The sequence below is a fragment of the Anabrus simplex genome, chromosome 1 (assembly GCF_040414725.1).
Source record: "Anabrus simplex isolate iqAnaSimp1 chromosome 1, ASM4041472v1, whole genome shotgun sequence".
NCBI classification, from domain to species: domain Eukaryota; kingdom Metazoa; phylum Arthropoda; class Insecta; order Orthoptera; family Tettigoniidae; genus Anabrus; species Anabrus simplex.
The window spans coordinates 1,515,019,011-1,515,034,883 of NC_090265.1; the positions used below are offsets into that span (position 1 = coordinate 1,515,019,011).

The 15,873-nt window shown below is 37.9% G+C and overlaps 1 protein-coding gene across 3 annotated transcripts in view; it reads left to right on the top strand.

Moving 5' to 3' along the window:
* jar (Myosin heavy chain 95F jaguar) overlaps positions 1-15,873 on the top strand; it is a 562,711-nt gene that overhangs the window by 317,921 nt on the left and 228,917 nt on the right. For all 3 annotated transcript variants that reach the window (XM_067138002.2, XM_067138003.2, XM_067138005.2), the window contains 2 exons: positions 1,611-1,870; positions 11,069-11,226. In XM_067138002.2, the coding sequence (XP_066994103.2) occupies positions 1,611-1,870; positions 11,069-11,226 (418 nt within the window). The remainder of the gene's footprint in view (positions 1-1,610; positions 1,871-11,068; positions 11,227-15,873) is intronic.

The following is a 15,873-nucleotide window of genomic DNA, read 5'->3' on the forward strand; positions in this document are numbered from 1 at the left end:
CTATCTATTTAAAATGCCGCCCCAAAACAATGATTACATAAATGCATGCGATTGTGACTGTTGAAGCACAAATGATCCAAAAATATCTAAATGAAAGTAATTCCTATAAATGTGAAGGAAATTTTCCTGGACAGCTGCACTGAACCAGTGGTCGTAGCAGAACATTTTACTTCAGAACCATGGTGGCTCCTAGCGACCAGTATGAATATTGTCAGAAAAAACATATTTTTCATTCCATTTATGCATATTTATAATTTAGCCCATAATTTTCTACATTTGAGAAGAGATTAATAAAAAAAATCACAGTCCAACGGGAAGACAGTTAATAAATTTTGAAGATTATGATGATGATGATGATGATGATGATGTAAAACAATAAGATAGTATCATTTTGTACTTCACATTTTTCTTACTCGCACCCCAGACATACCAAACTTTCGACAGGGACCACAGTGGTCTGTGATGGTCTTCTGGTCTCCAGGGAACAATATGTTCAGTGCTTACTCAGTGGTCCCTGTGGATCATTGTGTTCTGACAGGAAATTCAGCTGCAGGACCGCTCTGGGACTCAATGTGTTAATGATGATTTAATGAGCTTATTTTAGGAAATTTAAAATGCATTTAGTATCTTTTGAGTTTTTGGTACCTAATTTCCTACATTCACAGCTTTTCAAACATATTACTCACATTAACATTGTAATATCAGTCTTCATAAAAGACAACTATAAAAAGATCTTCATCCCTAATGTTGTTTGGAATTTCCAGCATATTAAAAGCACAAAAAGCATGAACACTTGCTGGTAACTAAGTCCATGCTGTCATAGCAGATTTCCTGTAACAAAAATTGCTCACGTCATTGATTGAACGGATTTGGTATTTCTTGGTAGCAAACTCAATGTGGATACAGTATTTATTGAAAACAATTGTGAACTTAGACGTCCTCTATGACTGGGATTTGGTACTTTTTGCTCATTATGCTCATTCTGAGAGATTCTAACACATGACAAGATAGAGCTGACACCTGTAGCTCATTTATCATTTTTTTTGTTGGATATGGTACCTTTTGAAATCAAGCTCCACATATGGAGGTTACTTCTAAGAATCCGTTGAATGGAGCATCTGGATGTTCCACGTTGCACTGCTGCTATTGTACACAATTTGCCAGGACTTCTTTGTACAGCAACTCGTACTGTTTCCATATTCTCCGGTGAACAAATAGGCTTCAGAAGAGGTTGCTTCAGTCCCAGTATTATTCCTTTCTGTACAAATTTTTCATACAGCTTGTGAATGGTTTTGTTGCAAAGGGCCCATCATGTATTGAACTGTGTTGAAAATGCTTCCGAGTCACATTTTTTGTTTCATAAAAGAGAATCATAACTGTTGATCGCTGCTGAATCACAAGTCTTCCCTTCTCAGCCATATTGTAAACACTAGTCCCCTAGCAACAGTATCATGAATTATGTGTCATTTGTTTTCTCACTAGTTTTTCCATACTTTACTGCTACTGCTGTTGAGATGCATAACAAGATGTCTTGTGCAACTGATAAATTATATAAGAAACAGACGGTGAATCATTTCATGCCCCACTTCATTCGTTCTTATATGTTGTAGGCACTAAATCGCTTGGGCCTGAGCGAGAGTGAAAGACTGGACATATATACAATGGTAGCATCAGTTCTGCACCTGGGAAATATTTCCTTTGAGGACAACCCTGAGGATACCAAAGGTGGGTGCAGAGTATGTGCCAGTTCTGAGAAGGCTCTCACTCTTGCAGCACGTCTCATGGGTGTCGACCCCGAGGAGTTACGTCAAGCTCTCGTGTCTAAAGTGATGCAAACCAGCCGAGGAGGAGTGAAGGGCACGGTTATCATGTAAGTATGACTTAAACATATCAGGATTATTTATCAGAACAACCACTGTCAGTTCTACAAGGTATATCCAGTACTGGAGGATATAAAGATCTAAACTGAGGAAAAATCAATACCTACTTAACTGAACTTTTACTAAAAATCACTTTTCTTTTTTCCTCTAGTCAATGCCAATATTGAAACATTTACTAGTCTGGGTACCAGGTTTTAATTATAGAAGTCTATCTCTAATCACTTGCACTACATCCTCTTTCACTTCACCATCATCAATATCATCTGTGGATCAGTGGTAAAATGTCAGCCTTCACATCTCAAGAAATTGGCAAAGGTAGAATGACACCTTTCTGGCTGTTTGAATTTCCCGATATGACGTTTGGGTTACAAAATGCTGGACAAACCTTCCAGCATTTTATGGATGAGGTCGCTAGGGATTTAAACTTCTGTTTCCCATACATCAAGGACATTCTGGAATTTTCCCAGAATGCTGAAGAGCATATGTGCCATTTGTGCATACTTTTCAAGAGATTAGCTGACTACAGTGTAGTCATAAATCCAACCAAGTATGTATTAGGTACAAGTGAGGTAACCTTCTTGGGCTACCGGCTGGCAAAGGGCAGTACAAAACCTCTGCAAGAGAGAATCCAATCTCTCCCGGAGTATCCTCTACTGAAGACTGTCCAGGGCCTCTGCTGGTTCTTGGGCATGGTGAACTTCTGAAGATGTTTCCTACCACATGCAGCTGAACTCCAGGCACCATTGGTGAACCTCCTAGCTGATTCTAAGCTTAAGGACTCTAAACCTGTCCCCTGGACACCTGAATTGCAACGTGCCTTCCATGAATGCAAACAAAGCCTAGCGCAAACCACTCAAGTCGCTCATCCATTGTCAGATGCGCCTCTAGATACTCAAGTTGGAGCATGTTTGCAACAGAAGGTTGGACACCATTGGCAGCCTGTAGCATTTTTCGGCAAGAAGCTTTCAGCACATCAGTCAACCTGGCTGGCCTATCACAGGGAACTGTTAGCTGTGTATGAGGCTGTCCAGCACTTCTGCTATACAGTATACTGGAAGCACAACACTGCACCATATATACAAACCACAAGCCTCTGCTTTATTCATTTTCTTATCACAGAGAAAAACTACCCGTAGCCTAACTCAATCAGCTGTCCTTCATATTCCACTTCATGACTGATATTCAGCATCTAAAGGGAGCAGATAATGTTGTTGCTGATACGCTGTTCCGTGTTGAAGCCATCTCACTAGAAAATGACTTCACCGCACTGGCAAAAACACAAGAGAGCAATGACGAACTCTAAGCCTTATTGTGCGATGGTTTGTCAGTGACATTAGCAAAGGTAACCCTCCCAGGCACCATGATTACCATGATAGCAGCAGTTTCGAGAGACACTGTTACACAAAGCATGGCCTTCATCTAAACAATTCAGGTAAACGAAAGATAGCATATATTGTTCTAGATTTTATTAATCATAAGATATATACTGTAAAAAAGGCAACTCCCTTGAGTTATAATACTGACCAGGAAAACTAGTAGAAAGAGCCAGCTGTACTTCAAGCTGGCTCAGCCAACTAGTAAATGAAACTCAGGAAAGTAAGGAATTTCAAGTTACCCAATTGCAACAGTCAATTTTTAGGGAGGAAGGGGGTCTGAGATTGCTCTTGGTAAACTGTCAGAGTGTAGTAAATAAACAATTAAAATTCGGTACATTGATGGAATCTTATGAGACTGATGTGGTGATAGGAGTGGAATCGTGGTTGAGAGAAGGGGTGGGTAATAGAGAAGTATTTCCAGAAGGGTACACAGTCTATCGTAGAGACCGAGGAGATAAAAAGGGAGGGGGGCTGTTTATTCTGGTGAAGGAAACATATTGTTCACATGAATGGTTTACCGATGAAAGGGATGAAATATTAGGGATAAAATTAATTTGTGATAATATGAAGGAGGTGGGAATTATAGGAACATACAGGCCAGGAAGAGAGGAAAGAGACATGGAAATATTTGAGAAAATAATAGATTATACTCATAAAAACAATAATAATGATGTAATAATTGGGGGAGATCTAAACTTGCCTGAGGTTGAATGGAATGGAGCTGCAAGTGAAGCCCATGAACAGAAACTGGCAAATAAGTTAATTTGGGAGGGAGGATTTACACAAGTAGTACAAGAACCAACTCGTCTCAATAACTTACTAGATGTATTCTTGGTTAAACCACGGGAAATTGTTGATAAAACTGAGGTAATTGAAGGAATAGGTGACCATAAGGCTGTAATAATGGATGTAGGACTGGTACCAAAAAGGCTTAATAAGAGGGTCACACAAGACAAGAAATTGTACAGAAAAACTAAAGTTGATGAATTTGGGACTTACCTTAAATCACAATTCAGTTGTTGGATAAGTGAAGGGAGTAATGTGGATACACTTTGGGCTAAATTCAAAGGAATCATTTGGGAAGGAGAGAAGAGATTTTTACCTGTTAAGAAGGGTAAAATGACCTCAGACCCTGTTTATTACACAAGGGAAATAAGAAAATTAAAAAGAAAATGTAGAATAGTAAACAGGAAAATCAAAGAAGGTAGGGAGAGTAGAGAAAGTAGAAAACAGCTAATGAGGGAACTGAATAGAGTAAAAAAGGAAGCAAAAGAGAATTATATGAATGGCATTCTTCAAGAGCGTAATGACCACAAAGGGAAATGGAAAAAGCTGTATTCATATATCAGGAATCAAAAAGGAAATGGAATCCAAATACCTATAATGGTGGGAGAAGGGGGTGAACACTATTTAACAGATACTGAGAAAGCAAACCTCTTTAGTAGGGAATTTAGAGATTCAGTAGATGATTGTCAGGAGTTGGACACCGAAACAGAAATTACAGAGGGACAGACACAGAGGGAAACAAGAAGCTTCTCGTTCACAAATGAAGATATTTTCAGAGAAATCCAACTGCTTCAGCAAGGAAAAGCAGCAGGAAGTGATCAAATTACTGGGGAGGTGATAAAGACAATGGGGTGGTACACAGTGCCTTATTTAAAATTTCCCTTTGACTATGTCATAAATAATAGTGTAATACCAAAGGAATGGAAGGAATCTATAATAATACCAATTTATAAAGGAAAGGGTGATAAAAGGAAACCAGAGAACTACAGACCAATCAGCCTGACCAGTATAGTTTGTAAAATACTGGAGAGTTTTATATCAAAGTACATCAGAGGGATATGTGATGATAAAAATTGGTTCATGAGGAGCCAGTATGGATTTAGAAAGAAATATTCTTGTGAGGCACAACTGGTGGGATTTCAGCAGGACATATCAGATCAATTGGATTCAGGAGGCCAGTTAGATTGCATAGCCATAGATCTTTCCAAAGCCTTTGATAGAGTGGAACATGGAATATTATTAAAGAAATTGGAGGGAATAGGATTGGACGTAAGGGTTACACGTTGGGTAAAAACATTTCTAAATTCAAGGGTTCAGAAAGTCAAAGTAGGAATTAACGTATCGCAGGAAGAGAAAGTTTGGAAGGGAATTGCACAGGGTAGTATAATCGGTCCGTTACTTTTCTTAATATGCGTAAATGATTTAGGGAACAATATAACATCAAAAATAAGATTGTATGCAGATGACATAATTGTTTACAGGGAAATAAATACCATTGAGGATTGTTCAGAATTACAAAGGGACCTTGAGAGTATCCAACAATGGGTTAAAGAGAATAACATGAAAGTTAATGGAGGCAAATCAACTGTTACAACATTTACAAACAGGAGTTTTAAAACTGAATTTGAATGTACTTTGGATGGGGTAGTTATCCCAAAAGATGGCAAGTGCAAATACTTAGGTGTAAGATTTGAAAGTAATTTGCTTTGGAAGGGTCATGTGGATGACATTGTTGGGAAAGCATACAGATCGTTACATGTCATAATGAGGCTACTTAAAGGATGCAACAAAGAATTAAAAGAGAAAAGTTACTTAAGTATGGTTCGTCCATTATTGGAATATGCAAACAGTGTTTGGGATCCTCACCAAGAATACCTAATAAAAGAAATAGATAGTGTGCAGAGGAAAGCAGCAAGATTTGTAACAGGGGATTTCAGGAGAAAGAGTAGTGTATCAGAAATGTTAAAGAAACTAGGGTGGGAAACTTTAAGTAAGAGAAGGGAGAAAACTAGACTTATAGGTTTATATAGAGCCTATACAGGAGAAGCAGCATGGGGAGATATCCGTGAGAGGCTTCAGTTGGAAAATAATTATATCGGCAGGACTGACCACAAATATAAAATTAGAAGGAATTTTAGCAGAAGCGATTGGGGTAAATTTTCATTCATTGGGAAGGGTGTGAAGGAGTGGAACAGTTTACCAGGGGTAGTGTTTGATCCTTTTCCAAAATCTGTACAGATATTCAAAAAGAGAATAAACAGCAACAGAGAAAATAAATGAAGTGTTAGAGGGCAATCGACCAGTGCAGGTTATTGTAAATTAAAAATGTGTGTGTTGTATGTCCGGCGCTCCCTTCTCGCTCCGCCAGCCAGCTGCACGCGCGCCTGTGTATCATTCTGCTAGCTTCGACGCGCAGCCCTCAGTGCGCGTGCCTGACCATCGAGTGTACTATAAATAGGAGCTCCCTGCCTACTCACTTGCCCACTTGCCCCGGTGTCCAGCTCCAGAATACACCTTACGTCGAGCACGGAGGCTACTCCTCTTGAAAATGTGCTTCGACCAGGTGGACTGAATTTCTGGCAGTACGAGGTCTCACCTCTGGTCACCGCTCCCTTACCTGTTTCCGCTGCCTATGTTCCGTAATTCTTTTACAAGCCATTTTCATTCCCTAACTTATGCAAGCTCCCTTAGTTTCGCTAGGTGGAATTTCTTCAATCAATTGAACTTGCTTTTTAGGAATTTAGGCACTTCAACAAACAAAGACTCTCATGAACATTTATATTAGTGTGCCAGATAGTTCTCGACTATCAACGTGTCAATTCACAAAGACTATCTTTTCAAGATAGAAGTGTATATAAAGACTGCAAACCTGTACATATTGTATAAAGACAGACTTTTCTCAAGATTCAATATTCCTTTTTGCTTCAAAATAAATTTCAGTTATTTGTGTAAATATCATAAAGTGAAGCAAATAAAGTTGTGTTCTGTAAACTTCAACCTTGGTTACAACAGTGTGTATATAAATTAATTCCATCCCCTGGTCTAAGGAGCTTGGACAGCCAAAGTAGGGGACTGCCTGTAGGGGTGAAGTACAGTGGGGACTTAGAGGGCCCTGGGACTGCTACGGTAGCTGTGAAGGCCCTTCAGGAACTCTGAAAAGTGGTGGTAAAAGGGGCTCTGGTTAAGACGCAGCAGGTCGTTATGCTACTTAGGTTCCAGAACGGGTAAAGAAAAGAAAAAGTAAATAAATGCAATGTAAATTTTAATCTTATACCAGTTGTACAGTATCATTTGAAGTAATTCCACATACTGTATATCAGATGACTATATTTGTATGTAGTACAGGAGATATTATAAGTAGAATTTTGTAAACAATGTAAATTTATTAAGGATGAGCTGTGTGTTTAATAGAAAAAATCGTTAGCGTAAATTATATAATATTGTATTATAGGAAAATTTCATTCTCTTGTTAATTTAATATTTAGTGCTTGACAATAGTGTATTTTAGTGTACCATTTGCCACCGAGGTAAACACCTCATTTGCAAATAAAGAGATTTTGATTTGATTTGATTTTGATATGCGATACATCAACTGGAAAACCAGTCCGTTCTTGACACTTCATTTTCGATGAAAGTTCTTTGACAAGCTCCATAACTTAGTCATCCAGGCATTCAAGCCACTTCTCGTCTAGTCTTGGATAGATTTGTTTGGCCATCTATTCGGAAAGACACTCACGCCTGGACTCATGCTTGTTTGTCATGTCAATGCAATAAAGTAACAAGACATAATGTCTCTTATTTGGGGAATTTTGGACCACCCACAGACCGTTTCAGCCACATTCGCTTGGATATTGTTGGTCCACTGCCTGTCTGCGAAGGCTATCATTATCTCCTCACTGCTGCTGATAGATTTACCCGCTGGCCAGATGCTTGGCCCATGCGTAGCATCACTGCCAAAGAAAAAGCCGATACCCTACTAAGTGGATGGATCTCCCTATTTGGTCTTCCTACCTATATAACTACCGACCAAGGAAGATAATTTGAGTCTACCCTCTTTTTCAAACTCATGACACAATTCGATACAACGAAAATCTCTAACGACCAGTTACCACCCATTCAATACATTAGAAATTTTAAACATTTAGGAATTTATTAATATTTCCATATGAGACATGTTTCACCCTTCTTTGAGGGCATCATCAGTCATAATACTACCTCAAGGCATAAATCAGGTACCTGATTTATAATTAAATTGTAAATACTTGAGGTAGTACTATGACTGATGATGCCCTCAAAGAAGGGCGAAACATATCTCATATAGAAATAATAATAAATTCCTAAATGTTTAAAATTTCTAATGTATTGAATAGGTGACACAATAAACTTTTTAGCATCCTACATATAGTATCTTCAATATGGATCAATGATGATATTCATCACTTGCAGTTACCACCCATGCGCTAACGGTATGGTGGAGTATATTCATAGACAGTTAAAAACTTTCCTGATGTGTCATGGTGCAATGTGGATTAAAGCCTTTCTCTTGGTATTGCTTGGTATGCATGCAATTCTAAAGGAATATTTGAAAGCTTCTCCTGCCAAATTAGTTTTTGGGGAACCACTATGCCTCCCTGGAAAGATGGTTGCTTCTTCCTGGTTCTTCTACTTCAGTTGACCCTTCTGATTTTGCTAATGAACTAAGGAAGGTACAGTAATGGCTGAACTCAGACCTGTTCCTGGCTTTTGCCATAGTAAAGAGAAAGTATTCATCTTCAAGGACTTGGCAACAGCCTCCCATGTTTTTCTGAAAACTGACCACGTAAAACCTCCTTTGCAGCCCCCGTACTCTGGTCCTTACCCTGTAGTTAGCCGTAATGAGAAGACCTTGACACTCATGATTGGAAACAAGGAAATAGTAGTGAGTACAGACTGTGTGAAGCCTGCATACAAAGACACAAACATCGCTGTTCCTACCTGCACCAACACACCTGACACATTTACTATCCCCACTTCATCCTGTAAACCTAGCACTCCTCTTACATCTTACTTACCCGATGCATCATCACCTCCCAGAAAGTACACAACACGATCAGGACAAAGAGTTTGCTTTTCAGGTCCCTTGTGGATGGATTAATTTATGGTGACTATATAGAGCCACCTGCTAAAACTGCAGACCAAGACTCCATACCCTCAGCAATAGGGAACATTTGAGTGCCACTTTACTCAGTGGATGGAGGTGATTCAGTTGTGAGCACTAAGAAAATGCAGCAATCTCTCTAAAAATTCACTGTTACAACAGTTTAGCTCAGATATTTTCAAACATTTACAGTAGAGACTCAAAAGAATGTAGTTTGCATTCATTGGCATTATAGTTCACTAATGGAGAAGAGACCTTCCATGTTTTATACAGAATGAAAGTAATATTCTTGTATTTACATTGGTTATTTCACAATGCAATGAAAACTAAGGTAATCATTGCCTTCAGAATGTTGAGCATAAGAACCACAAGCAATAGTTAAAAGATTCATGTAGCAAAATCCCAGGTTAATAGGGCAATTAGTTCATGAGAAAGATGGTTTGTACTTGGGTGTGCTTTTTTGTCGTCCATTACTTGGTCATGTGCACCATGCCCTCCCATACCTTATGTTATGCGCTCACTCTCGCTTGGCTCAGTTCAGTCTGGTGCAGTGCTGTTATCGTCTGATTTATTGAAAATTACTTCTCTTTCATTAAGACTGCACCATGCCATGCTTCTGCACCATGCACTATCGTATTTCAGAGTGACACCAAGTCAAGTAATTACGAGTTGTAAGAGGTTTCAAGGCATTCAAAGAGTTATAGGAATCCTCATCAGACGATGTCAACATGCATGTCAGTGGAAAGATGGTAATTTGTGTTGTCAGTGTCTATAAGGAAACAGCCAGTAGTGAAACATACATCCACTAGAATGCTACAGATATTTAACCTTACCTGGGTGAAAACCTATATATGTGTTACCTGTCCGTATCATCGAGCACAGAAATGCATATATGGGCGTGCACAATATTTTGAAATGTTACTGGCTCCCTGAGTTCAAGTAGTTAAATAATTAACAGATGGCATAAGCTGTTTTTCCAAACATTGTAAAGCAGGATGCTAGAGTTACGACGATATTAGATAGGTTTCTTTGTGCGTTATCAGCTGAGTTTGTTGACTGTGGGTTTCTTTGTATTTTTGGCAAAACAGCTAAACAAAAAGTAATCACAAGTGATGAAATATAGGCAATAGTTAATGAAAGTGGCAGCAAAGTCTCATAATTGTCATTTAGTGACAGTGGAGGTCACTCTCCCGAGATTTCTTCCGGCAGCGGTAGTGAACGTGAATGTGGAACAAGTGACCATACAGACTGTAGTGCACATGCAACTGGCTCTGCCTGAACAGGTGTGAGTAATTTTGATCCTGGTCCACCAACTGTTAAATCCAGCAGGAGTCATGTGTCTGAAGGACCAACAATGCAATGGCTAAATGGGTTACCCCACTTCTTGGGAAGAACGGCTGAAGGATCTTGGACAAATCCATGTGTAGTAGTATGCAGGGCAAAAAAGCAGAAGACGACTTTATAATTTTCTGAAACTTGCATGTCAAAACCACCCCTGCATAGAGTTGACTGCTTCAAAATCTACCACACACAAGAGAATTATTAGGAAATGAGTTTGCAGACTGTCCTTTTAAGTATCCTCATTTGATCACAGAGTAATTCAGAAATTTAGAACATTTTTGTTGTTGTTGTTATTGGTGTTGTTGTTGTTGTTGTCATCATCAATCCATAGACTGGCTTGCTGGTTCTCTATGCCACCCTATCCTGTGCTAATCTTTCAATTTCTACGTACAGTATCTTTATGTACCGTATATGACTTGATTTGTCACTTGCTTGTTCCTTTCCATTATCTACAGTTCAACAAAGACTTTAATCAGGGATATGATAGTATAGTACTGTATGTTAGCTGCTGTCTAAGAAATTTAAATATTGTCTTTCTATCTTTTCAGGGTTCCATTGAAAATTTATGAAGCCAATAGTGCCAGAGATGCATTAGCGAAAGCAGTGTACAGCAAATTATTTGATTACATAATCTGTCGAATCAACAAATCAATTCCCTTCAAGGCTTCAAGTTACTACATTGGTGTTCTTGACATTGCTGGGTTTGGTATGTTCTTTTTAACTAATTTATTGCTGACTCTAGCATGGAGTTTAATAGACGCATCATAAATGTATGCTTGCACTGTACATTTCTATTCATTTTTATTCAGGTACATTTTAAAAATCAGTTTGATAATGCTTCACTCATATCTGTTCACAATGTATTGTTAGGAATAAGGATGCTCATAGAATGATCTCTGAAGTCTAGATACACAATGGTCTCTAAAAACCATAACAGTATTTAGCAGGACGTAAAACCAATAATAGTAATAATATAATATACACTATGCTTATAGTAATGAAAAACAACTGACAAGGGAAGTGTCACACTCTTCATATGAAACCTACCTTAAAACTTTCAGGGTCTTGAAGTGGTAACACGAAGCTAAATTTTTGGATGCATTCTTCTCATAGAACATCAGTTATGTCATCAAATTTTCAAGATAGGTTTCAGCATGAAGGCTGTTACACTTTCCTGGTGAGGAAGGAATGATTGTCATTTTTTAATGAATTTTTGTTGCTTGACATGCTCTTGAATTCATTACCCCACTACAGCAGGTACCTCGTGAGTGATAAGACCTGTCAGTCTGAATAGTTCAGACGGTATAAGTACTGGCCTTCTGAACCCATGTTGGTTGGTTTGATTGCGGCTCAGTCTGGTGGTATTTACAGGTATTCAAATACACCAGCCTTATGTTAGTAGGTTTACTGGCTTATAAGGAAAACTCTACACAAGTTTGTACATATAGGTATTCAAATACACCAGCCTTATGTCAGTAGATATACTGGCTTGTAATGAAAACTCTAAACAAGTTTCTACATATAGAACTTTACACCAAGTAATGCTTAGAGCATTTACAGTAAATACAAGAAGGTGTAAAATTATTTTTATAGGTACTGATATTTATTATAAAATATGCATCATGCCTCACAGTGGTGACAATATTGGAATCAAAATACTGAGTCCCTTTTAAAACCAGTTCTCCAATTCATCTCTTTAGAATAATGCTGTGTGAAAACATCAAATACCCAGATTAATATACAGACACATCAGCAATTTCAGGACTTTTGGTATTCAGACTGTAATCCTCTGTTAATGAACTATGAGCCTATCCATTTACAGCTAGTTCTGTGGCTCTCCTTCTATACCTCTTACTTAAATTATCAGTCCAACCATAGTCTCCTAGATGTCCTTCTACTTCTTAATCTGCACTGTAAAATTCATGTCTTCTATGTAATATAACCTCTTCTAATCATGTACAGCACCACACCACATTTCCCTTAGTTCATTATTTGTACCTGTTCGCACAATCAGCTTTCATATTCATTTTCTCTGCCTTATGAAAAAATAAATAAAAAATAAAAATGTGAATACACCAAGTTTTTTCTCTTTTACTGCAAAGACGATCTGGAAACAAATTGAAATTTTCTGTCTATAGGTGTTTATTTCCCTTTTTTTTTTAACCTTCCTGACTGTATTCATGCTTTTAACTCAGTACTTTTTGTACTTTTCCTAATCTATCCAATCCTATGTCTATACATTAATGTGTAAATAAAGTTTTGTTTCATGCCATCAGTATGGTATTTTTTTCTTCATAAAAATACTCAATTGAACCTTCAACACTCCCGTACTCTATTACAGACACTCGCACTTTGCCCTTGTACATTTTCTCTGTTTCACATAAAAACATAGAATTGTGGTTATGAACTTGCTCTCATGTCTTCTAAACCCAAAAACATATCCACGATTCTATGCTTTATCATGTAGCAATAGAAATGTACGAGTGTGAAGTGTTTCCGTCACTTGTCGCATACTGAAAATCTAGTCTTGACAGCCCCTCTGTGGTCTGAAACTGCATTGTTTTTTCTTCTACCTTCCTGCCGTTTCCCAAATACTTGAGGTCAGCAATTCATGTGGATTAATCCCAGTGGATTAGTAACAGTGGGTACAAACTGAGACACTTAGTAACTCATTTTGCCATGCGTCCTTTTCATCACAAGGTTTGCCAACTTAAGAAGTATCATGTACCAGATTCACAGTGTATATGTATGTGGTGTCATCGGTAGTGTGACAGATACCATGCCCTTAGATGCAACAAATTGAAGTTTTCTTTGACTGAACTAAACATATGTATCTGTGCACCTGTATAGTTCATTGTGTCACTAAACACTCTATTATAAATGGCCATTGGCTGCAATGTAACTTTATAATTAATCCCCATTTTATGGCTGGATGCCTTTTCTGATAATAACCCTACTAGCAGTTTCCCGCTGGCTCCGCCTGCAATGTACAAAGTATGGTGTTGTTCATTACTATCCTCACGGATGTATTTGCAAAGTTTCAAGTTAATGAAATAAAGCACATGATCTGCTGTGGTAATAGAATGTAATATTATGTCAACAAAACACTTGAAATACATTACACAAAGAAATTGAATTAAACGTTCCTTGGAACAACACTACATGCCGAACTGTTAAAAAGTCCTTCAAAGATCTTCGTCATGGAGACAAATGTACTCATAACTTTTCTCAGAATCTACCAATTTAAGTACAGTAGTTATTATCTCAAAAGAAAGTGCTTGATCTACTGAGTGTTTTTAGACCAAAACAAACTGTGTGACTCAATTAGAACGAAAGATATGATTGCTTCAATGAGAAAAAATGTTGAAGAAATGAGATGTCAAATTGAATGTGCACTCATAACTTTCCTCAGAATCAACCAGTTTGAATAGTTAAGAGCTGAAATGAAAGAGCTTGATCAACTGAGTGTTCTTAGGCCAAAACTAACTCCGTACCTCAATTAGAACCAAAGATATGATTGCTTCAAAGAGACAAAAAATTGAAAAAATCAAATAATTTGAGGAAGGCAGAAGTTAAGTGATTTATAGTACCTGATGACAAATCTGTGCATGAATACCTTACAGTTTAAAAAAATGAAGGAAATTGACCGGATAGAATGGCCAGACTGACTGACTTTAGTTTTCATAAAAAAAAAAAAAAAATACATAGATGTGGAGAGTTGCATTCGCTATTGGTGGTTGGTACTGTGCTATACATAAATAAAGATGTGTGTTAAGAGGAACACAAACACCTAGTTCCCAGTTAATTCATAGATGTGGCTAAAACCCTGTCCTGACCTTGAATCGAACCCAGGGCCCTCTGAATTGAAGGTGTCAACTATGTTGACCATTCAGCCAAGTAGCTGGACAACAATATTAATAACCATCACCAAACTTCATACTTTATTCATGCTTGAAAATAATTTCTCAGTAATGATTTTACTGTTGTTGATTAGCCAAAATGCAATGTGAACTCATATGGAAAAACATGTAAAAGGTAGTGGTTTAGTATATCGTCGTTGCCGGGACAAAACCTCCTATGTGATAATATTTTTGGAGATATACTAACCCGCAACACATGTGTTATGAAGAGCGAGAATGCCTTGACAGTATTCACACAACATTGCTCCTTAGATGACAGAACCTTACTGGCCAAAGTTCTAAGCTAAAATATTTCACATAGGAGGTTTTGTCCCGGCAGCGACGATATGAAATACATTTGCCAAGTAATCTCATTATTTGGAATGTTGATGGTCAGGCCAAATCGTTCATATGCCGTACTAAAACAGTTAACTGACAGTTACAGCCTGTCAGGTGTATAAGCTGGAGAAGGATTTGCATATTGCATGTCATTTATATGGGTTAGACTTGTAAGCCTTTCTGATCAGAGTCTGGTTTGATTAAATAGTCATCGATCAAATCTGTACTTAAGTTCCACACCTATGTTGTTCGTAGACATGTTTCATGGAGAATGCCTGCCAGGTACAGGACAAAGAGTGTTGGTGCAATTATACAACCTTGTTTAAGCCCATTAATAATGGGGCATTCTTCTAGTGTTTCATTCTGGTACAGCACCTACCCAAACACATCATCATGGAGTACTTGGATCAATTCAACGAAGTGTTCAGGGCACTTTACAAATGAAAATATTTATAAAATCCTCCTTATCAATACAAATCAAGTCATCTGTTAGATGAAATAAAGTCTATACATGTTTCAGCCTAATCTCAAGGCCATCTTCAGTAGCAGAACAATAATTGCATAATACACAAAAAAATTAAAAATCGTGATGAAGTGAAATGACAGTGTTCATGATTAGTGAATTAAAAACATATTGAGGTACAAAGTCCTCTCGTCTGATAGGTCGTTCTTGAATTGTCAAATAAAACTTGCTGACTGTTAAAATGAAAACACTGTGCTAAGGAGTGTAGTGAGACCGTCAATACCATGGATTAAAACATGTGTAACATCTGTAATGAGAAAAAGGACTTATGAGTGGATGAAAAACAAGTTAAAAAATAATGTAAGAAAAGAAAACCCATTTTAACTTACTTGTAAATAAAAGTTGTCGTCTCGAATGGAGATGACCATGTCAGCCTCAAGTCACATTGACAACTAAGCCTGTGTGTGGCTTGCTGTGTATCTGTGTCGATGTGGTTGGGAGGGGGAATGGAGAGGGATATACAAATTAAAATGCCAATCATGTCTTTCAACATATGTTGGGCAAACAGCCTGCAGCTTCAATGTTAGTTACTCCGAACACCTCAGTGCTCTAATGTACAACCGCTACTCAGCCATGAGCATACATTGTAGAG